Genomic DNA, 25909 nt, shown 5'->3' with positions numbered 1-25909 from the left:
GGTGCCACAAATAACACGTGTCTCAATGCCTGAATGCCTGCTGCTACTGCATGACTCAACAAACGAACTGCAGTGCTTACCTTCATTTTTGAAAATGCTGGCAGTTGGACAGCTCTTTCAGTGAGCTTGAGGGCCAATTTGTTCTTCCTTTCACAATCACTTGAGTACAACTGACAAATGTCCTTCCATGAATCAGTGCCAATCCATCCGTCATCTGTTGTGTGGATAATGTTATACCTGAATAAATTATTATGTATGCTTTTTATCAAGTGTTTGGTGTCATAAAAAATGTAGATCTTACTCCCTTCGGGAACTAAGCATGGACTAACTGGTGTGATACCCAGTCAGTGCCTCCACTCCACAAAATTCGAGCCTTGGTCAGTCACACATGTTTTTACAACCAAACTAATCTCTGTGAGTGTTTTGACAACTTCAAAAAACATGCACGTCAGATGGGTGGCTCCTACTGGTCCTTTGGAGAAATATTATACTAATGTCTGTTTAAAATTTGAGAAGATGCCGTTAATCATTATAACTAATGCAGTATTGGCAACCACAGTTGTACGTATGAAACCCATGTCTTCAAATCCAATAACACGATCCCTAGAACTGTCATATATCAAATTTTCCATTAGTGACATCTCATCCATAGACAAATTAACAATTATATCAGTTTCTGGTAACTGCTGCACTTTCTGCTTTAAAAGATGAAATATGTTATTATTTATCCCACAATTTAATTCTATATCTTCCACATATCTTTGTAAGGTACGTACTGATGGAAGGCTAAAACAGTGTGATAAAGAACTGTATGCCTGAGTACTATAATACAACAAATTAAGTTGTTTGGACAAGAAGAGTATAGAAGCCTTCGAAATGTGGTGCTAAAGAAGAATGCTGAATATTAGATGGGTAGATCACCTAACTAATGAGGAGGTATTGAATAGGATTGGGGAGAAGAGAAGTTTGTGGCACAACTTGACTAGAAGAAGGGATCGGTTGGTAGGACATGTCCTGAGGCGTCAAGGGATCACCAGTTTAGTATTGGAGGGCAGCGTGGAGGGTAAAAATCGTAGAGGGAGACCAACAGATGAATACACTAAACAGATTCAGAAGGATGTAGGTTGCAGTAGGTACTGGGAGATGAAGAAGCTTCCACAGGATAGAGTAGCGGGGAGAGGTGCATCAAACCAGTCTCAGGACTGATGACCACAACAACAACATGTTCTTCCTCAGCGTTCAAGATATCTCTGTGCCATTTTCATGGTAAACGGTTGAATGTGACAGTCATGAAAACATAACAGAGAGAATTACTTTCCATACTCTGGATGACAGTATGGATCGACGATGTCGTAGTCAAAGCAAGGATTCACAGAATGGGATTGCATGCAGATATAGCGTAAGAAAACAAAATTTACTACAGTAATGTTGCAACAAAAGGTGAGTCGAATGTCACCACAATTCCATATCAAACATATAATTTCATTTCTTGAGTATGATATTGGAATCAGATTTTATCCACCCAATGTTTATGGCAAGTAATTTATGTTCGTGTGATGATGATCTAATTTATGTATGTTAATTAAGATTTGATACTAAGTGAGAAATTATGTGTCAGAATCGAGGTATGTTAACGCTCCTGCTTCGATCGATACGCATCGCCTAGTAGTTGAAAAGGCTGTTTAAGAAAGGTATCGAAATCTACAAACGTCTATAGTGAATTCTACGATGATCATGTCCTATGGCAATAATCTGTCTTTTTTCTGTAGTTTTTTACTGTGAACAAAAGACCAGTGTCACTTAATCTAACATTATTTCCAAACAAGATGAACACGTTTAATCAGCATGTGTACGAGGGCAGTTCAATAAGTAATGCAACACATTTTTTTTCTGAAACAGGGGTTGTTTTATTCAGCATTGAAATACACCAGGTTATTCCCCAATCTTTTAGCTACACAACACTATTTTTCAACGTAATCTCCATTCAATGCTACGGCCTTACGCCACCTTGAAATGAGGGCCTGTATGCCTGCACGGTACCATTCCACTGGTCGATGTCGGAGCCAACGTCGTACTGCATCAATAAATTCTTCATCATCCGCGTAGTGCCTCCCACGGATTGCGTCCTTCATTGGGCCAAACATATGGAAATCCGACGGTGCGAGATCGGGGCTGTAGGGTGCATGAGGAAGAACAGTCCACTGAAGTTTTGTGAGCTCCTCTCGGGTGCGAAGACTTGTGTGAGGTCTCGCGTTGTCATGAAGAAGGAGAAGTTCGTTCAGATTTTTGTGCCTACAAACACGCTGAAGTCGTTTCTTCAATTTCTGAAGAGTAGCACCATGGGGAAGGACATCGAACAGAATAACCCCTTCAGCGTCCCAGAAGACTGTAGCCATGAATTTACCGGCTGAGGGTATGGCTTTAAACTTTTTCTTGGTAGGGGAGTGGGTGTGGCGCCACTCCATTGATTGCCGTTTTGTTTCAGGTTCGAAGTGATGAACCCATGTTTCATCGCCTGTAACAATCTTTGACAAGAAATTGTCATCCTCAGCCACACGACAAGCAAGCAATTCCGCACAGATGGTTCTCCTTTGCTCTTTATGGTGTTCCGTTAGACAACGAGGGACCCAGCGGGAACAAACCTTTGAATATCCCAACTGGTGAACAATTGTGACAGCACTACCAACAGAGATGTCAAGTTGAGCACTGAGTTGTTTGATGGTGATCCGTCGATCATCTCGAACGAGTGTGTTCGCACGCTCCGCCATTGCAAGAGTCACAGCTGTGCACGGACGGCCCGCACGCGGGAGATCAGACAGTCTCGCTTGACCACGCGTCGATGATGACACACGCTTTGCCCAACGACTCACCGTGCTTTTGTCCACTGCCAGATCACCGTAGACATTCTGCAAGCGCCTATGAATATCTGAGATGCCCTGGTTTTCCGCCAAAAGAAACTCGATCACTGCCCGTTGTTTGCAACGCACATCCGTTACAGACGCCATTTTAACAGCTCCGTACAGCGCTGCCACCTGTCGGAAGTCAATGAAGCTATACGAGACGAAGCGGGAATGTTTTAAAATATTCCACAAGAAATTTCAGGTTTTTTCAACCAAAATTGGCCGAGAAAAAAAATGTGTTGCATTACTTATTGAACTGCCCTCGTATTTTTATAATTAGAAGTCGAAGGAACGTTGTTCGGAAGAGGACCGCTAAAACTCTATAGTTTAGAATTTTTAGTGATTTACAGGGATGTGACCTAATATCGTAAATAATGTTGTTCAAATTGACGCTGGCCGTGTAAGCTTACAGTGAATTGTTTGTACAAGACTTTATGATCATAACTGCAAACTAAAACAGCTGTGGCAGACAAAGGAGAAACTACTGAACGATCTCTCCTTTCTAAGGAGATGCTGGGCCGTACCATCGTACCAAGATTTCTTTGGCAGCAACCACATTTCGGAGAAGCGTATATTATCTTCAGACGTGCTAGCCATTTGATACTGAGGGAAAGCATCCATCACCATTTCAGCTTGGATTTTAACACTAGGGAGCTTCTCGGGAAACATTGTAAGCTGTATCCCAGATATTGGCCATTGGACTGGGCAATACAGCCACTATAAAGCAGAAGCTGGTCTATATTTCGAGTGAAGTGGTAAAGAACCGTCAACAAAGGGAATGTATGAAGTTAGGACAGATGAACAGCTCAGCCGAAGCTGTATGCTTTTTGGCACTGTAGTAAATCTTTCAACACATGCCAATAGCAAGGCAACTACAATGTGTTGTCTGAGGGTTTAAATCATTACGTGACGCCCCAGCGCGTACCATCAGAAGGCACCTTCGAAGTGACAGTCTGAAAACTGCTGCAAGTAGAAGCAAAGAAGCAAAATTACTATTGTGGAGGCCGAGTTCCCATTGTCGTTACGATGGACCGAATTCGTGAGTTCGTGAAATGGCTTCTGGTGCAGTACACCGCTAACACAATTTCTCCCTGCCGCTATTACACAGCTATACCCAGGGTCAGGTAACAGGGTAGGAGAACTAAGGTTCTATAACACTCCAACAAATTAGTAACAAAGTCAAACAAATGAGTCAAAAAGGTTTACTTATCTTTCTGACTTGTTGCCTTATGAAGTCTGCAACACTGCTTGTAATATAACACAAGAAGGCCCTCAATAGCTAAGTGCAAATAATCATAGGTAAACTCCACAGCGCATAGCAAATGCAATTTACAACTGTCTGTTCACTTCTAAGAGTGCACTGAACGACGTTCCCTGAGTAAGTCAGCGTTGGACGATGATTTATAACTAAGTGGGCGAGAGCTGCTCTTCTATCTTCCGAGGAGGCTTCTGTCCGTTGTCGTCCTGTCATTGGCGGATTTTACTCACCCGGCAATAGGCCGAGGCGAAGGCGATATCTTCATCCTCAGCGCCGCCCGTGGTGCTGGTGGAACTCGCGCAAGTGGCGAGTCTCTACTGCACTGGTACCAGCTCGCATCTTTGCCCCTGTGGTGCTTTTGCCCTGGCTGTGTCTTGTTCACATGACTCAGCAAAGTGTTAACCAGCCAGCAGCTACATGAGATCAGGATTCGACAGTATTAACAATCCACCACAAGAGAACAGCGACGCGTTACCAGTGTCTCGCCGCACGGAAAAATATCCTGAGTGGAAGCTTCGCTCTTGCCTGTCAGTCGCCTGTAAGAGTAGCATGGGTAGAGGCATTTTTACTTCGAACTGTCCGGTGGAATCACAGAATTTATTGTCAGTAGTCACCTAACAATCGAAAGAACACAGGATACAGGGAAGGTTGTTTCCAGAACCCAACAGTGAATAGACCTGAAGAGGACCACGGTAAAGATAGGCCAAAGGTCAGCTACTTTGTTTGTTTTAGAATTTTATTTATGACGGTAATATGTAAGTACACAGAATGGTAAGCGAAAAATGTGCTACACGTAACAAAAAATGTTTGTATCAACAAACTGTTCAAACCTTTGACAGAAAATAGTCTACAGTAAGCAGTATGCCAACAATAAAATTAGTGAGAGCTAGCATGACTTACGCAAAGTATTTATTTTTACGTTATAACACGACACAACTTACTGACCTATAATGAGGAATGTACTCTGCTGAAGACATGTGCCATTCTATGAGAGTCAGTCATTACCATGGAAAATAATTTGTTGCCCTTCTGTTTACAAGACATTTCCTTAAAACAGAGCATCCACTTCGTCAATTATCTACATTTAATTACTGTGTATCGTGCTGTAGCAGCCACATATTTTCTGCCACAGTGATCCATACGTAATTTATCTTTGTACCGCAAACAAGTCAGAATTTGAACCCACATCCGCCAGTGCACTATTGTTCCTGAGTATTGGGAAATATTTTCCCCAGTTTCCGTAGGTCACGAATTCGCAATGGCTCAGATCACAAAAACACAAAGTGGCGCTGCACTGTGACAACCTGTTGAACCACTTGAGCGCTTACAACTTGGAAGTTCTGTACCATGCGGACACATTTGCTTCAGCTGAGGTTAAGAACGCTAAATTACGGACTTCAGAAACGTATTATAATATATAATATCGGGATATGTCTGGATGAAAAATTGTTAGAGGCATTATTCCAAAAACCTGTGAGCATATTATTTTAAAAGTTACAAATTTGTCAAATTCGGCATTCGCTAGAAAACTCTTGTTTTATAAATAATGAATCTTGCAACATTTTATTTATTGCTTCATGTTGCAGAAGGAGCAGAAAAAATGGAGAGAGTGGCGATAAATGTCTGAAAGGCACCGCTTGAGATCCTACATCAAGCACTTCTGAAGATGGTAAAGCCTTGGATTAACACTGCGAGTTCATACTACAGTATAATTTAGGAGTGTTTCTGCATTAGTAGTTTTAAAAAGGCACTAACGTGTAGGCTTTTTGTGTAACTTTCAGAAACAAGTTGCTCGCCAGGGGAAAGTTGACAATTGGTCATTTGTGTATGAGAAGAGTTGCAGATGCTTAAAGGCGAAATGAAACGGAAGTCAATCATTTGTCCAAAAGAAGTATAATTTTCTTTCGTGCATAGAGAAATAAAGGAACTCCATCGCGATCTTCCTCCAAAAATGGGAACTATACAGGTAAACAGTATAAAACTCTTGTGTATTCCAGTATGTCGTTAAACTGTATCAGTAATAGTTCACAAGCTAACATTTACTTCAGCTGTCTCCCTAAATTCCTGCTGTGACTAATATGTACCGCTACACGATATATTTTATAATCATGTGCATTTTTGACCAAATTACGTTTTTCTGACCCTTAAGTAACACAAATATACAGCTTTTATCATTTTGTCTTCATTTATTAATTGTATTGTACATAGAGGGTTAACGATTTCAGTTCCTCTTTACCAGGAAAGAAACAAAATAAACCCTCATAGTGGATCGATTCAAGCCGGTTAGCGTTACCAAGCTTCGCACATTCCGATACACCTACAATGAATTTACGAGCAGCTTTCCTAAGCAGGTCTCCCTATAGGGAACAGAGTAGTTATGTGCAAACCACGTCCATGGGAACAAAGTCGCTTACCGTGTCGAGGATGTCCGTGACTTTGCAGTCCGTCCTTAGAGTCCTGGGCATGACGCGAGCGATGGTGGCGCCGGTCTGCACGATGCGGAGCTCGCGGTCAAACATGAGGTGGAAGGGGAACACGCGGCTGAACGTCGCCGGAGACACCTTGGGATCTGCGGACAAATTTTACCCTCAGATTGTGTACTGCACTCACCGGGCTGGAGTTCTGTGGTGCTGCAGTACTGCGACAGGGTACTGACCATTTGCCTGGAGCTATGCACGGCTTTATGGCGTTGTCACTAGCGTAACTGGCGGATCTGGACCTACTGCCCAAAATAACCGACATTTTTAACTATATTCTGACTTCCTTCATCTCCCCAACACCCTGGAAGCAACGGTCCTAAGACCTAAACGAAAAGAAAAGAAAATTTGCCATAGAAAGAGTAAAGGCTCACTTGCTTTCTAGTTGCATTGCCCAAGGTTTTTGACTGCATAGATCACGATCAGATTACTAATTAGTTAACCTCAAATAACCTCTTACATGATAACCAGTCAGGTTTCCGGAAAAATCGCTGTGCGACGGACGCTCTTTTAAAAGTAACTGATGTAATGAAACAAGATGTCGGCAAACAGAAGGCAATTATTAAGTGCTTTTAGAATTTCAGCTAAGCTTTGACACTGTCGAGTTTGTCAGAGACTTACTAATCCTCAGTTCAGAGAACTTCTTCCACCGCTAATACTAAACGGTGCAGAAATAGCTTTATTTTCTTCTGCAAAGAATTTGGAGGTTATTCCAGACCTTAACTTAGACTGGACTGAACATATATAATTGCACTCTATAGACGGCTGTCAGTGTCATTTCATTCAATACAGAAATGTAAAGAAAGTATTTCATTTCTAGTATAAAAACAAACGCTTAGAATCGTTAATAACCCCCCATTGGGCAATTATCGTGATCCTATTCCCCAAGGACTTTAGTATGGGCACTCAAGGTGGCTGGAACTGGCGGTAAATTATGTGTAATACATTTGCGACATACGCAATTTGGACCTTAACCCTCTTGCTTTCAAACAATTATCATGGCTACCTGCTGATAAGTACAGAGACTATCGTATCCTGTATTTTCTGTAACGCACCATTGTACTCCCTCTCATTTATCTTCACATTTATCTCCAACCTTTACACATTTTTTGTAAAAAAGAAAATCCTACATACACAAATCGTGATTTTTATTTCAAAGCACGACGCATTTTAGCCCTAGAGACTCTTCTTCATGTTCTTGAGAAGTCTACATTAATTTTCATATTTACGTTACTACTCGTCGTGATAAGGGTACATTGTGACTGCAGTTTTTACAACTAAGAGACTGTCAAATAGTTCCTTACGGTTCCGATAGTAGGAATATGATTTTAAAGCACCGTATGAATATAGATATTTATTTACATATATTCAATTTTCATCTTACAGCACATTTGTAAGCACAATTCAGGCAAGTCAAAGAATATCCAAATGTAAACAATTTACACATATGTAGATGTTGCTTCTAAGATGATAAAAAGGTGTTATGTTATTATTTACATAATGCTGTCATTTTTAAAGGCGTTATGTGTGTAGATATCAGATGCGACCTAGCAAATATTTGTTTGTCTAGGAAAAAATAACTTTTAATGTTACTGAAAAAACTGTGGCTGTGAAACTTTGTTTATTCAGTTGACTTGTTTCCTGACACTTTCGCTTCATGTAACATTATTTCTAATCGTTCTAACAAATCAAGTTTTCTAAAGTACCACTATTTTCTATGTGGAGTCTTGTTAGGCTGTTGTGGATTTCAATAAAATCTGTGTCTGTTATGGTACATATGGTTAGCAATTGAGGCTTTATCCAAGTGGTTGAGTCTGAAAGTATTAGTAAGTTTTTTCTATTGTGCCCTGAAATTCATTTCTGTTTTGCCTACAGAGAATGTAGGGCAACTGCCACACTGTGATTTATACATTCCATTGTGTTCTGTTACTGGGATGTTTGTGTTTACTGTGTGAGGCTAGTGTCATCCCAGTCTGATGTCTGTGGAGAAAGATATTTTTGTGTTGGTATTTCTAAATTAATTAATAGTTTTTGGTAATGCTGTATGTAAATAGGGTAACATTGTGAAGATTTGGTTCTGGCAGTTGTTTTTCCTTCAGTGCTTCCATTAATGATGTAACAGAACAAATGAAATATATAAATTACACTATAGCAAGTGCTCTACATTCTCCATATGTAAAACAGAAATAAATTTTCGTATACTTGGAAAGAACATAGTAATACTTTCAGACTCAACCACTTGGACAAACCCTCAATAGCTGACTATATGTACCATAATAGACAAAGATGTAGTGACATGCACAACAGCCTAACAGCACTCCCCACAGAAAATAATGTTATTTGTAGAAAATCTGAACTGTTAAATCAATTACAAATAATAATATATGATGATGAAATTTCGGAAAACGTATCAAAAGAATAAATAAAGTTTCATGGCCACAGTTTTTCAATAAGTTTAAATGTTAATTTTTTCCTAAAGAAACAAATGTTTAATAGATCACATCTTATATCTACACAAATAACTCTTTTTACACATGATATCACGGTATAAATAATAAAATAACCCATTTTATCGTCTTGGAGGTAACACCTATGTATTTTGAGTATTTTTGGATTTGGGTATTCTTTGACTTGCTTGAATTGTAGCTATAAATGTACTGTTGACGAAAATTGTGTATATGTATATAAATATGTCTACTCATACTGTGTGTAGAAACAATATAACCATTTCTGTGGAGAGTAAGTAGTTCTTTCGTGGTGTCTTAGTTTTGTAAAATATATATTCACAATGTGCCACTTTGTAATATACCTATGTACTCTTAATACAACTTGTAGTAACCTCAATTCGAAACTGATGTAAACTGGTCAAGCACCTGAATATGAGCGCAAAGGTCTCAAAATGTATTTGCACTGAAATAAAAAATCACGTTTGTGACTGGAGGCAGCAGTTGTTTTATTTTACAATAGTAAGACAGTATTAGAAACAACACTGACAAAACGGCATACATTAAACAATACATTATTATCAGAAGAGAAGAGCAGAAGAACCTGCTCTCAGCAAAGTAGAGTCCTCTCTGTAATATTTCATAACACAGCCATCTCCTGCAAATCAATTTCTGTATCACGAAATCGACTTCAGAACCACCTTCCTCACAGAAATTAAATTCCTTTCGAGCTCCAAATGGCAGCTAATGATACACACACCACATCATCTCTTTCACATAACTGTCTGGACCCCGCTGTCCTAAACCCATTTTTCACCATTACTTTTTCCGCCCCTTTGTCCACAGAGTCCTGAGTCAAGTTCCTTCCTTTCTTATCGGCTATTATCTTTATCACTTCAATCTTCCCCTCTCCCTTTGCTAATGATATCAAACACATCTTCAAATGGGTCAAATTTAAATATTAATGTTAGTTTTAATGCTTCTATTATTATTATTATTATTATTATTAGTAGTAGTAGTAGTAGTAGTACTATATATAATGATAATAATAATAATGCAAATATTTCTTATTAATATTCTACATGTTGTTTGTAATATTAATCACAGCAGTTGACTTCACATGGCCTGATTTCATATATTACCACTAGTTGGAAATTTCCAAAGTGTCAAGGACTGCATGATGTTTTGGCAAATAGTACATGCAGGTGCCAGTAGAGTGGCTTTTGTAGTTTGTAAAGGAGTATTTGCTCCATACTGTACTACATAGCTAACTCTGCACTAAAATGCAGTATTAGACCTTGCCATACAACTGAGGTCAATTGTAAATACTGGTGCAGTTTTTCACATGAAGGGGAAGTGACATCATGATCCAAGATGGCGCCAAGCCCCATCATCTTATCAATGAAGTCATCATTATCATGTATCAAGCCACACACTCTCCAATCTCTCCCCCCCCCCCTCCTGCCCCTTTCATCGTCTTTCTCCCAGTAACAGCCTAAAACAGCATAGTACCATGTTAAAATGATACAACTAATCACATCATAGTATTTTAGTGAGCATTAAACTGAAACAGTGAATCGCATTGTAGCTTTGAATTAGCTATCTGAGCTGTGTTCAAAAGAATCTGAACGAGTTGAAAATTTTGTGCCACATTCAAATGCAGTTATCCAAAAAATTTGGTAAATTGTACCTGTTGCATTTCCACAGCTACCACAAAATAATCAACAACAAATACGCCCCCCCCCCACACACACACTTTTCTAAGTTTTGCATAAAACGTGTTTGTGAACGTCTATGTTACGTCCCCAAAGCTTAAGAGTCATAAATCTAATCAGCATAAAAAATAACATCGCATTCAGGTACATTTTATGCCTTTACTTTATGTAACACACAATGGATCTTTAAATTAAATATTTCCACACACAAATAGTTGAATGATTCTTGTCAGATCTTAGAATTCTGACTCCACATCTAAGATACATAAAGTGTGTTGAAATTTCAGTCTGAGGATATATATTATAAGTGGTTCATAGAATGAACTGATATTGCCTAGGGATCCTGCAAGTTTTTCAGTAATGCTTCACCTTAGTAAGCACCATTTTATTTGGCACAAAGAGAATGCATAATATTCTGCACTAGAAAAATATAATCGATGTTATTAACTGTAAGGTGTCGAACAAATAACACACCTTCCATTGAATTCCTGAAACAATTCCAGTTAAATAAGTATGTCACACGACATAGTTATGTCAAAATGTACGAATTATTAATAACAAAGTGAAGAAACAAGCCAGCATTTCATGAATACAAATCACTAACACTCACACCAGTAACTGCACACAAATAAATTCCCAGACCCGAGCTACAAGATGCAGTTCTGAGGGAAGGAGAATTTGACAAGAGCAATGCCTGTCCCAGTGTTAAGCTTTAACGATCACAGAAGGACATCTAGTGGACACAATGAGACGCTAGAGCCACTGTGCAGGCCATTAGCAAACTCAGCCCTTGCCCTGCTTCTAACGACGACCCTTTGGAAAGCCTTTCTACAGAAACACGGCGGGTGATGGCAGATAAATGTATGGAGAAACCCAACCAAAAACATTGGTGACTCACTGTAGCGAATTGAGTTAAAACTCGTACGGAAGAAAACGATTTTTATCTCAGTATTATGTACTGGAAGTTAAACTCTGTCCTGCGATAGAAACGATGCCTGTGATAGTATACAAAACTCTGATGGGTGGAGTTATAACAATTGCGAACACTCTGATTGGCTAGAAAGATAATGCATGGCCACCAGCTTTGATATAGGCAAATGTAGACAGAGAAATTCGCTTTTTCTCTTGCAGCAAATCGTCAAGTGTTTGAGCAAGACGAATCGCGTCCCGCTGAGACCACTGCGAGAGTCATAGCTCATCTTAACTCGTAAGAAGTTAAGCTGCAAAGTGTCCTAGTACAGAGAACCACAGCGAGCACTGACAGTTAACCCTTGCGAGAGGTTTGAGGGCTACGATGTACGTGCTAATCCAACCAAATAGTGCGTACCATGCCAGTCAACTTAGCCAGGGAACAAGTACGAGTCTGGGCTTCACTGCAGAAGTAGAAAATGTATCACACTGGTGTATAACAGTCGAGATCGATTTAGAATAGATTCTCAGGTTCATAGCTCGTGCTGACAGCAGCAACTGCAGCCCATGACGAAAGGTAAACACACATACTCACTCTAAGCCAGCAAGTGATATCCAATTGATACTCAGAACCGCTGTCGTCTCTATCTCTCCTGTTTTTTCGTACATTCAACCGCTTCCTGTAGTTAAACATATTCACGATTATCACGCTTAATTGAAGCTGAATCCAGAGATACCCGATCTAATGAAAACGATTGGTCAGCCGCTGTAGAGTGCTTTATACCCTAAGTTATTAAATTGTTTGAACTGTGTACTTCTATTTGATTGTTCCTTACCGAACCTCATCCATTATTTGGTTATTTTAATTGTGCATTTTAGCTTAATTGATATCTCTCGCTTCAATTTTATTTAATTTGTTTGTATTTTATCGACCCCTGATATGGCCATCAACCATATTATTGAAGAACATTAGAATAGCTAGGAATTTCACTTCCAAATTTTGAACACCCAATATCATTATTTTACCATGCTGTAAATATTATAATTATGATATTATGAAGTCATACTTAGAAAAAATATAAACCTAACGAAAATCTTGGAATTTAATTTTTTCCCTGAACCTTACACTAATTTCTGTTAGCGACAATATGTCCTTTACAGGGAGTATACTGGAACCGATTTTGAGATTATTGTCTGATTACATCACTGTCTGTACTGCTGCATTTTTCTGAACTCTGCATGTGTGAGATGGTATCTTCCTACGCTGCAGTCATTAGGTTCGACACCAAATACCTAAAACACTCACATAGCGTCCTTGCGCAACTGTCATAGGAAGATAGATCAGAACTAGTCTTAAAAATGTTAAATAACAGCATATTACTACTTTTTATTTCATCTGAACTTGAATTACCCGAGATTTTGTACAAAATGACCTTTAGAGGAATGTTGCAATATTTACAAGTGGAACTGTTGTGCCAAGGCACTCTGACACATTTACAGGACTGTGTTTCCTATAAGAGACTAGGAAATAATACCAAAACCTAATCAAAATATATTATTAAAAAACACATACAACATAGCCAAAAGCCAAACGAAATCATCAAACATGATTTTAGGAAGGAAGGAAGGAAGCGTTTTGACGAGGTTTTTATTGCAATCCAACATTTAAACTGCATACTTCCATAACACACAAGCAGAACTACATAACGCAAATTGCTTACAATCTACACATGTTCAAAGACAGTGGTGGTACAAGACAGAGATAATGGTGAAATAAGACAGAGATGAAAGCTCTGTATCTCAGAAATACAATCTTTTCCACGAAAATAAAATGGTTTATCATAGTAAGCAATACTTTCATCTATAAACACACACGCACACTCACACACACACACACACACACACACACACACACACACACACACAAATAGATGTTAACAGGTTGCTTATTACAATACGCAAATGTTGTATAATTGTGACCCTGTCAGGGTGGCAAAAATCCTATGGTAAGGTGATTGACCATATGTAATGATTAGAGCAGAAAAATATGCTCTAAAAACATTCTCGTACAAAATTTTTGTGTGGTATCAATCAACGATAAATATCAATGTCTGCTTACAAGTCATTAGGGAGACAGAGACGTGCAATGCACTCAGAGACGTACGCAGTATCCCCATAGTATAGTTGTAACGCTGTTGTTAACTTTTCGTTTTTCTTGCAAGTCCACAGGTGGCTGACACAGTGTAGGCAAGCTGATACTGCTCCAATTGTAAGTCACGGTCGTACAGTCTCATTATTGTGTCAAGGGAACTAGGAACAGTAGAGAAAGGGTGAAGGTACATGAAGTAAGGTCGTATGATCGCATGATTAAACGACGTGGGGCGCATCAGTTAAAATTGCAAAGACGGGAATCAGAGAGATTAGCAATGGCAGATCGAGTCCTTGACCGAAGTGAGATTGACACCCAGCAAGATAACGTACGGGAACCTCAGGAGAGAATAACAGACACAATGCAGCAAGAAATAGATCAAGGGGTGCGGCAGGACGTAAATACCGAGCTACAAGCCGACGTAAGCGGCGACCAACGTAATGCAGAGGTGCAGGAAGATGGAGAACGTCTTGAATACGTATAAATCATGGTACATGTAATAAGACCTTGCTCACAACCAGATATAGGCAGTACAAGTCGAAACGTGTCACCGCATGGTTCACTGTAGTCAGTTGCGGACAGAGACGAGAATGTAAACGCAGAACAAAGTGTGTTGGAAGAAGAGTTAGTAGGACCCGTTAATTACTCGGAAATTCTCCAACAACTGCCACGCACGATAACGATACAAAACAGAGAGATAAAACGACAGATGCGTGAGCAGAGTGCGGGAACAGCGAAACAACTGCGTGAGATCAAACAACAGTGAAGTCACATAGAGGAACGGGCAAAAGAATCCACAGATATGATCGAAAATTTAATAATAGGTCACATGCAATTAAGAACAGATACTGACAAAGTCCACGTGGACGTGCAAACATTGAGTGAAGACACACAGACCGAAATCAGAATATTACATGATGTTACTCACAGTGAAATTGCAAAGATAACCAAACAGGTTAATGCAATTACACGCCAAGCAGCAGGCACAACTCAACAAATATTTGAAGACAGTCTGTTGCAAAAACGAATCACGAAAGCTGTGCTCTAGAGATACGATAGCCTCATCGTGAGAATAGAAGCGAAAACGAAGAAACCATTCGGAAAACAGAGAAGAATTGTTGCGAACTATACAAGAGCAAAGTGATGAAAATCATACAAGCTCTGAATCCGTAACAACTTCCGAATCAATAACGCCATCAGAAAGGCAAGAAGTTTAACCCTAGCATTACCAACGGGGGGGCCTCGTAGGACCACTGACTCAGTTTTTCTATGTTGTATCCACACCCTTTGATATATGAACTTGAAAGCAAAGGTAATTGTTCGTTACTGAATGTACTATTGAGTCATTACAGAATTTCGGAATAAAAATGTAATTAAAATTCATTTACTTGATTTAATTCTCTGTGGGCCTTAGAAGCCCACCCGTTGGTAATAGCAAGGAAAGATTTACGAGGTTGAGTCTCTCGTTTCAAATTCTTACCATGAAACGAATTTTTGCATTGTTGCCTACAGACATATTATTATGAAGCGGACCATTGTTATTTTCAGTGTTTCTGCTGCTGTTGAACCAGCAACATGAGTAGACATCGTTTACGTGATAGTTCCATTGAAAGAGTGCTAGAAGAAGTTTTGAACGAATCAGATTTAGAGGAAAGTGAAGTGGATGATGATGTGGAAGAAATTAGAACTGATTCATCGTCTGAGAATGAAGATGAGGTTGAAGCCAATCCACCAGATGATAATGATACGGAATGTGATAAATTCATTGCAAAAAGTGGACGAGAGTATATTACGAAGCCATCTCGACAATATCGGCGTTCTCTACAAAATATAGTGCGAGAAAGAATGGGGCTAGGACAACAAGGAAGAATTGCGTCTCCGAAAGAGGCTATAGAGCTCTTTTTTACACCTCAAATTATGAATCTAATAAAACTACACTCAAATGAAGAGGCTTCTCGACTAGGTATTCAGCACACAGATGAAGATGAGTTATTTTGTTATATAGGACTCTTGCTAATCATGGGTTCAAATCATGACAATAAGATACCTGTCCAAGATTTATGGTCTTTGCTTCAGGACCGACAAGTGTACTATGGATCAATGAGTCGGACCCGATTTTTCGAATTGACTAAAATATTGAGGTTTGATGATAAGAACACAAGAGAAATTCGTCGCCAGACTGACAAGTTTGCTCCAATGAGGGAAATTTTTGAAAGCTTCAATTCTTCATTTCCATTGTATTTCATTCCTGGTCTACATACAACAGTGGATGAGATGTTGGCTTTGTTCCGTGGTCGCTGTCCATTCAAGGTGTTTCTAAAAGAAAAACCTTCAATTCTTCATTTCCATTGTATTTCATTCCTGGTCTACATACAACAGTGGATGAGATGTTGGCTTTGTTCCGTGGTCGCTGTCCATTCAAGGTGTTTCTAAAAGAAAAACCTGGAAAATACGGCATTCTAATTCGAATGCTGTCTGATTCTGAGACTAGATATGTGATCAGCATGGACATCTATACAGGCAAGTCAGGAAATACACAGCATTCAAATGGACCGATGGAAATTGTAAAGAGACTAATAAAACCTATTGAAAAATCAGGCCGTAATGTTACCACAGATCGGTACTATACTTCAGTGGAGCTTGCTGAGACTCTATGGAATGATTTTCACCTCACACTTGTTGGCACCCTACAGTCTAACAGACGACACATACCTGAAGAGCTGAAGACTACAACTGGCCGCAGTTTACACTCTTCCATCTTTGCTTATACTGACCCTCAGACACAGAGGCCACCAGTTACTCTTGCATCAACGCTAGTCCGCGAGAAGCCAAAACGACTGCTGTTGATGCTTTCAACTTATCACTTAGAAGGGGTGTTGAATGAAGACTCAAAAAAGACTAACATAAATCTTTTTTATAATTCTACAAAGGGAGGCGTGGACACCATAGACCAGATGGCAAGACACTACAGCACAAAGAGAGGAACAAGAAGATGGCCTTTGTCCCTCTTCTACACACTCATTGACATAGCAGCAATAAATGCATATTCACTCTTCCTCCTCAACTTTCCGAATTGGAAAAAGAATTTGCTAAACCGCAGAAGAGTTTTTATCACTAACTTAGGTCTCGAACTAATAAGATCTCAAGTAGATAAACGGGCACAAAATTTGTATGGACTTCAGAAGCCAGTAATAATGGCAATGGAAAGCATCACACAACGGAAGCTCAGCTGCTCTGTAGAACCATCATCCTCAACAGCAGAACCAGGAACACGTGGACGGTGCCACCTATGCTGCCAAGAAGCTGCATCTAAAAAGATCAAGTACAACAAGCTGGGAAAGTCAACTGTTACCTGCTCTCAGTGCCACAAACACGTCTGTGGGAAACACTGCAGGAAGACAGTGTTGTGTGAAAAATGCGTTGCAGAATGAGACAGTAAATTTTGTTTGCTTCATGTAGTGTATCGAATTAAAAAAGTCGTTTTTATAAGAAAACACTATTTTGAAACATTATTCCAAAAAATATATAAACTGAATCTCGTGATTTGTTCATTTTATTCCTATTATAATAACATCTTTTATTATCCAGTATACAAAAACAATGTCTAAGCATTTTGAATTGTTATTAGAGGTATCAGAAGTAAATAAACTTGATTTATGATAAAATAAATTGTGGTATTCTTTATGGGCCTTTGAGGCCCCCCCGTTGGTATTACATGTAACAAAAAATACGTTGGTAATGCTAGGGTTAACAAGGAATGAAAAAAGATTTCATGCAAATACGATTCCAGTCACAGGCGGAGAAGAAGTTATCCAATAGCCGACCGCCTGCGATGCCACAGATATGTCTTGAAACTTAGGAAGAGCAGACACGAAGACATCGAGTACCACAAGCATACTTTTCGGAACAATTCTGATCACATGATGAAGCGGCAAGATTAACTAGGCAAGACACCGAGCCAATACGTGACAGGGAAATGCAAAAGCGCGAAGTCTATAGGGTAAAGAATACCGACAATCGCGCACAGCCGATGGAAGAAAATCCTTTACAAAAATATCATGCAAGACTAGGCGAAAGTTACAGTCGGCAGTATCCAATGGATTTGCCACAACCTGAAAGACTGACATGTGAAATGATAGGGAACAAAAGTGGCGAGGACTCTAGAATTTCGTACGATACCATGACAAGGTACAAAAATGACCATTTACTCACTGTAAGGAAGTTTCAGCTTTTCCGTTAAAGGTAACTCACTGCATCGACTAACCTTCATTCATCAACTCAGAGTAGGACTACCATAACTTTGACCATTATCACACAAACTAGACTTTATGTACCCATATGTCTGGAACAGTAGCAGAAACTATGCAAAACGTAGCAGCTACATGACGAACATATGAAGATTTCACAGACAAGTTTCTCTCACGCTATGGTGGAGTGAAGCTCAAAATAGGGTGAAGTATGAAATACTACAAAATCCATACTTCGAGAATTCCGGAGGGAAGACCACTGTAAATTTTTTGATGCAATGGGAAAGAAAAATCAATATTTGGATGTGCCATACAACGATGGAGAATTGATTAAATTGTGTACCATGGAGCTGGAACTAAAATACCAACAGTCATTGGTAGGGCGCGGAGGGAATGATGTGGAAGACTTCAAATGAATTTTGAGAGAACTAGAATTCATATTCTAGGAAGATGAGACAAGAAAAGAAATGAAACCCGCGTGGAAACGTGAATGAAAGACCACCAAATGCTCTAGAGACTGCACGAAGGAATGTCAGCTACTTCAAACAGCGTGATAACTTGGCGGCGAGAAATGACAATCGATTGCAACAAAGAAATGGGTACGGGTACGGAACAAGAAATGACAATGGTTGTCCATCCGGAAATGGCAATAACTGCTACAGGACAATCGCGATTGGAGGACAAAGAAACAGAAAAATTTCCAGAGACGAAACCCGTATCTACGAGTTGAACAAAGCCAGAAAGGACCGAATACAGACGTGGAGATAAGGCCACGAAACCCCGATAAACTTTCGAATTTACGAGAGAGCGCCCAAGTCAATGAGGACAGCGTATCTACCCAAGCAAGCAGCAGCAATGTAACGAGAGAAATATACACCTTACCACGATAGGTGAGAGATGAAGGAACAGAACCGCAGTGACCGAAAGAAGTCGAGATACCGCAAAAATCAGGTTGGGTAGGAATTATTTGGGAGGATTTTGCAAAAACGGACTACCGGAACAAAATGAAGCAGGTACAACGGAAGTCGCGTTAAAAAGCAAAGTAGTTGGCATTGTACAGTTATTTAATACTGAAACTAGGGAATACCGATTCCAAGAGGATAACGCACCGTCGAGAGAAGTAAACATCTTGCCACGATAGATAATAAATGAGGAAATAGGATCGCAGGGGACAAACGAAGGCAGGAAACAACAACATCATTCTGGGGAGAAATTAATTGGGAGGATATTGACAAAGAAAATGAACCACCAGAGGCAGGCACAATGGGAGAAGAGAATAGGGACGAAGTAATAAGAATTTCAGAGGCTGAGACCAAAGAAAACGAGCTCAAGGAGGATAATACGTAGTCAGCGGAAGTTGGAAAGAACATACAATAGGACACAGGTCCCAATGTGTACAATGATGGAAGTTACAGAGATATAATAAGGGCATTTTGATGCGATTATTTGGGAATTTGCACGAAGAAAGAAGAGAAAGATGTAGTTGAGCTGAGGGAAGACGAAGTTAAATGTGGAGAAGTAGTTGCAGAAGAGAGAGAGAAAGAGAGAGAGAGAGAGAGAGAGAGAGAGAGAGAGTGGTTGAGGCATATCCAACAACAAATCCTAAGTAATGTAGTCATAGACAGCGGATGCGGGCTAACAGCGATTTTGGAGAACTTATCTAACCAATGCAATGCTAATGAAGAATTACCAATCTTGAAAAAGAAGAATTTAAAGTGAAGGGTCCCATCAAAAATGAAGCTGCGGTTGCCAGTAAACAAACAAGATCAGCTCTTTCGTGACAATGTCAAAAGTGTTGAGTGGTACTTAAGTAAATAAATTAGTGAAATCAAAGTGAACTAGAAATTAGAATATAAATGAAAAACTTGGTTTAGTTTAAAGAGTTACTTACTCGCAAACAGCGGGCCGAACAGCAGAACAGAAGAGACAATGACCGTGAAGTCAGCAAGTTCCACATAAGCGGGCGCTGTCGATTCAGCCGTCAGGGCATCGCCCGACCGGCTCACGTGTTTCTCAGTTGTCGTATGTGAGCAAAGGCCCTCGTCTACATCCCAAGAGCCAATGACCGACGTAAAGAAGATTCTTCGAGAAGCTATTCAACGTGACAGAAGAGGCAATACCCGGCTCACGTGTTTTTCAGTCGTCACATGGGATCAAAAGCCCACGCCTACATTCCAAGAGCGAATGACCGACGTTAAGAAGATTCTTCGAGGAGCTTCTCAACGTGACAGAAGAGGCAATGACCGTGAAGTCGTTCATCTCCAGTAAACTGAAGTGAATAAATACGCGAGACGCAGTGGGCCAGACGGATGAAGACGGAGACGGAGATGAAGACGGAGACGGAGACGGAGACGAGACGAGAGACGAAGAAGGAAGAAAAGAAGAGTAGCAGTAGTTTTCAGTCAGTTTCGGTGCTGAAGACCGTCATGCAAGAAGAATCTGCATCATGCACAGACGAACCAAGTCCGCCACTGTAATGGAATAGCAAGCAGCAGCCGTGGCGCCAGAAGACAGAAGTTAAAAGGTATTTGAAGTCGTATTTTTACGTACCCGGGTGACTCGTGAGGACGGGAAGGAGACGGCCTCACATCAGCAGTCACCTGTGAGCTGGGATGAAGACCTGACAGCCGAAGACTGACAAGCGGGAGTCCGTGGTTCGAGTCCGCCACACTGGCCTTCCCCCGCCGCGCGGCTCCGCTGGCCGACGCAGAACACACGCGGCCGCTTAGAGAAGAGAAACACTGGGACGCGACACCCAAGGTATCATCCGATGCACGATTTCGCTCGCAATAATTAAACGGGCCACCTCGCGCTGCGCGTCTCCAGTCAACTGGGCGAGACGGCGACACGAGATACACACCGCTACGCGTAATCAGACGCCGCCGCCGCCGCCGCCGCCGCCGCTGCCGCAGCAGAAGACTTCACAAACGACACAGCTGCCGCTCTCCGAACCAGAACATCCCGTAAGATACAGTTGTACAAATCTTCAATAAAAGTTATCTTATGTAAAAATGATGTTTCATTCGACCTCATACCCGAGCCAAGGAAGAACCCACCCTGCCCACATGTTGTTAAGAGAGAAAAGTTAATTTATTTAATATTTTCACCCTGACAGAATGCTTTAGAATGCTCATCCTGACAATTGACTTGCATCAAAAGAGAAAGCCCAGTTACATTTAGTAGCAGAAGTGCTACATTTAGTAACACAACTGTTACATTTGGTGTCAGAGAAAAAACCCTTGGCTCAATATGAGGTGTGAATGACAGTCACTGAAGGTTCACAGTATTGTTTAATGTGTGAAAGGATAGAGGTTTGCACAGCAGTCGTAATATTTTCTTTATTTTGAAGGGTATTCTCTCTCATAATTTTAAGAGTTTGTCGAAAATATTTAAAAATCTTTTTCATTCAGTGTGGTAATATTGTGTAACTAATAGTTTGTAAAATGATGACACGAAATCGTACAAAGTCAGAGTCAGCACCACAAGCGGTTTCTAATGAGGAAGCTACTCAGAGCTTAGTTAATCAGATCGAACAGCTTAAAAGTGATAATAATGCATTATTTAAACAGTTGAGTGAGGTTAGGCAAACCAGTTCAATACCTCCCAGCCTAGATTCCTCAGCAGCCTTAGTAACTCCTTTTTCAGGTAAACCTGGCGAAGACATAACAGCCTTTTTTGATGATTTAGTAGCAGCTGCAAAGTTAGGATCATGGTCAGATGAACAGCTCTTACAAATGACAAAGTTAAGATTGACAGGAGAGGCTAAAGCACACGTCTTATACTATGAAGAATTACGGAACGCTCCAACATTTGAGGAATTGAAGAAAGGATTGCTTAAACGTTTTCAAAAACAGAACAGCTGTAGATTTTATAGGGAACAGTTAAACACTATCACTCAGAGGCAAAACGAGTCGTTAGAAAGTTTTGTAGATAGGATTAGAAAAGTTAATATTAACACCTATCAGTTGACAACTAGTGATGAAGCAAATAAAGTTATTTTACAAGAGGCAGAAGATAGAGCTTTGGATACATTTTTACGTGGGTTACCTCCTGAAACTTCCCGTCGTGTCAGGGCAGAGTTTCCTAAAAATTTAGCTGAAGCTGTATCTGTGGCGACGGCTTTCGAAGAAATAGACATTGCCACCAGATACAAGGAGAAGCGAAATGTATTTTCAGCAGGAGTACGATGTTTTAGGTGCGATCGACAGGGACATATAGCAAAAAACTGCAGACAACCTCAATGCACTAATTGTCAAAGAATAGGGTACACATTCAAGGAATGCAGGTCTAAGAAAGTTATTGGAAATAGGAATCAGTTAAACTCAAACGGGAATGTCGGAGCCGCCGCCAGGCGTTCCCAATAAAATTTCATGCCATTAAGGCGAATGTGAAGGCGGAATGCTGGTTATCTGCTACCATACATGATAAAGAGGCAAGGATACTAGTGGATACAGGCGCAAACGTATCAGTAGTAAGTAATGAATGTATTGGAGAAAAGAAATATGACCCTCCAAGGTATAGATTGAGTGGAGTAGGAGGAGATACAGTGAAGTCATTTGGATGTACATCACTGATTTTCTATATTCACGGTGTACAATTTCAAGAAGATGTAGAAGTGGTAACAAAGGTAACTGACGGGTACGACGCGATCCTAGGACTGGATTTCCTGAATAAACATCACGCTAAAATCGACCTCAGACAGCAAACTGTAGAACTTAGCGGAATAGTGTTTCAGCTAGGTGACACCGCTGCAAAGGGCCCGCTGCCGCAAGATTTCCCCAACCGGAAGGCGAAATCAACTATACTGCGTGCAACGTCCTTGAAGGTTGATTCGCGGGATCAGATACCATCTGGCTCAGGAAAACTTTTCTGGATGACAGTTGACCCCGAAGTACCTACAGATACAGTGTGTCTAATAGAGCCTGTAGAGGAAAATGAGGAATTAGATGTATCACATTGTTCTGTACGTAGGAGTGTTGTACGGGTTCAAGACGTTGAGGGAGAAAGAAAAGTACCGGTACATATTGACAATTTCGGAGTGGAGGACGAAGAGTTGCATAAGGGAATATTAGTAGCTACAGTCAGTACTTTTGAAGAAGAAGATTTCATTTGGTCAGATATTAACGATGGTCAGAAACCAGACGCCTATAAAACCGCATTACGCCAGAAGATTGAGCATTTGAAAGGAAATGATAGAGACACGATAGAAGCAGTTTTAGTTGAGTTTCAAGATTTATTTAATGCAGAAGGTCCATTGCCAGCAACAGATATCACACAGCATAGGATCCCAACAGGAAATAGCCCCCCAGTTTATAGGAAGCCTTATAGAGTTGCGCATCACTTACAGCCAGTACTGGATGAATTTTTAGAACAGCATCTAAAAGATGGAATTATAGAACATTCTGATTCTCCTTATAATTCAAATATTGTAATTATTCCAAAGAAGTCTCCCGACAGTACGAAACGATATAGATTTTGTTGTGACTGCAGACACCTTAACAAACAAACTATCTCAGATGTTTATCCTCTTCCAAACATTACAGATATCATTGACAGTTTGGGTAACAGTAAATACTTTTCAACAATCGATCTACGGAGCGGATATCATCAATTGGAAGTTGCTCCTGAAGATAGGCATAAAACAGCATTTTCTACCCCTGGAGGCCATTGGCAATTTAAACGAATGCCTTTCGGTTTCAAAAATTCACCAGCAACTTTTCAAAGACTACTCGATGGAGTATTGCGAGGACTCAAAACTCAGCAATATTGTGTATATCTAGACGATATTATTGTATTCTCCAAAGACATTAATGAACATGCTGTGCGTCTGCGTAATGTTTTTCAGAGACTTAGAAAAGCTAAATTAACATTAAATATGGAAAAATGTACTTTTGCATTGACAGAGGTTACATACCTAGCGCATGTCATTAGTGAAAAAGGAATTAAAACAGATCCTCGATTAATTTCGGCAGTTAAGGACTTCCCAACACCACAACGCGTTAAGGAAGTACAAAGTTTCATTGGTCTCGCATCGTACTACCGAAAATATGTTCAAAATTTTGCTGAAATTGCCCGACCCTTAACCCAATTATTGAAAAAGGGTGCAAAATTTCATTGGTCTGAAGATTGTGAATCAGCATTTCAAACCCTTAAAGATAAGTTAACACACAGTCCAGTATTAGTCTACCCAGATTATAATAAAGAATTTATTTTATCCTGTGACGCAAGTGGTCATTCAGTAGGAGTTGTTTTGAGTCAGAATATTAATGGCGCGGAATACCCCATAGCCTACGCTTCGAGACAACTAACAACGGCAGAAAGAAATTATTCCACAACGGAGAAAGAATTGTTAAGTGTTATTTATGGTATCAAATACTTTAAATGCTACTTGTATGGTAGGAAATTCAAGGTTATTACAGACCACGCAGCTTTAAAATGGTTGCTTGGATTAAAGGATCCATCTAGTCGACTTACGCGTTGGGCCCTATGTCTTTCCGAAATGGATTTCGAAGTTATCCATAAACCAGGCAAAAAACACACGAATGCAGATTGTCTAAGTCGGAAAATAGCACTTTTGGAAGCAACAGGCCGAGGTACTGAGGACTGGAGAAAGTCACAAGATGAGGATACAGAATGCAAAAAATACGCAACTCAGAAACAATTTGGCTTTGAAGATGGTGTATTATGCCGTAAAACAAAACTTTGACCGCGAATTGTTGTTCCCCTACACCTTAGACAAGAAATAATGGCAGAGGCCCATGTTCATATCCTTGCAGGACACGGTGGACAGCGGACAACCGAAAGACGTGTAGCAGAGCGATTTTTGTGGCAAACCAGAAAGCAGGATGTTGCGCAGTACGTTCGTAATTGCATTGCGTGCGCACAACGAGCTGAACTTTCTCGTTCAAAAATACCCTTACAGAGGCTCCCCGAGGCTTCATGTCCATTTCAAATCTGCGGAGCGGATCTCTACGGGCCATTTCATAAAACACTTGCTGGTAATAAGTATGTTCTTACAATTATAGATCACTTTTCACGCTATCTAGCTATGGTGAGTCTCCCAGATCAGCAAGCAAATACAGTTGCCCAAGCTTTAGTTAACAACTGGATACTTAAATTTGGCGTACCTGAAGCTATTATCACAGATCAGGGATCTAATTTTATGTCTGAACTAATGAAACAGCTATGCCACTTACTAAAAATACGTAAATTACGCACAACTCCGTTACACCCTCAGTGCAACGGGCGCACAGAAAGAGTTCATCGGACAATTGGCAAGATGCTTAGTTATTATATTAACGAACAACATTCTAATTGGGATACGTATTTACCAATAATCGTGTCGGTATACAACGCCAAAACGCATGAAGCAACTGGCATGTCACCTTATGAAGTGGTCTATGGCAGAAAAATGCCGTCCCCTTTTGATGTAATCAGGCAGAAAAACGGAAAAGTCGGAGAAACAGTAAGAGATTTCAGTCGAATGATGAAGGATGTATGGAAAAAGGTTCAAAAATCTAATACAAAGGCTTTGGAACGACAGGAAAGATTAGGTAATACCCAAGCTAAATATCCAAATTACGAAATTGGTCAGTGGGTGATGTTGTCAACTCCATATATTGCGAGAGGAAAAACGAAGAAATTTGTAACAAACTACAGAGGTCCTTACCAAATTATTGAGATCACGTCACCAGTCAACGTTAAACTGCAACTGCCCACCCGAACTACTATTGTCCATGCAAGGCGTTTAAAACCTTTTAAGGGCGCTCTAGATGTAATTCCTTCAACAATAGTGTCTGCTTTTCCGAAG

The 25909-nt window shown here is 40.2% G+C and overlaps 1 protein-coding gene across 1 annotated transcript in view; it reads right to left on the bottom strand.

The window, feature by feature from the left end:
- Window positions 1-25909, bottom strand: part of LOC126198632 (guanylate cyclase soluble subunit beta-1) — a 264556-nt gene that overhangs the window by 119692 nt on the left and 118955 nt on the right. Inside the window, exon 7 of the mRNA XM_049935094.1 lies at window positions 6573-6727. Coding sequence (XP_049791051.1) covers window positions 6573-6727 — 155 coding nt within the window. The remainder of the gene's footprint in view (window positions 1-6572; window positions 6728-25909) is intronic.

The sequence above is a fragment of the Schistocerca nitens genome, chromosome 8 (genome assembly GCF_023898315.1).
Source record: "Schistocerca nitens isolate TAMUIC-IGC-003100 chromosome 8, iqSchNite1.1, whole genome shotgun sequence".
NCBI lineage: Eukaryota > Metazoa > Arthropoda > Insecta > Orthoptera > Acrididae > Schistocerca > Schistocerca nitens.
The sequence above is the reverse complement of the archived record's forward strand: the minus strand, read 5'-3'. Positions and strand labels throughout refer to the sequence as shown.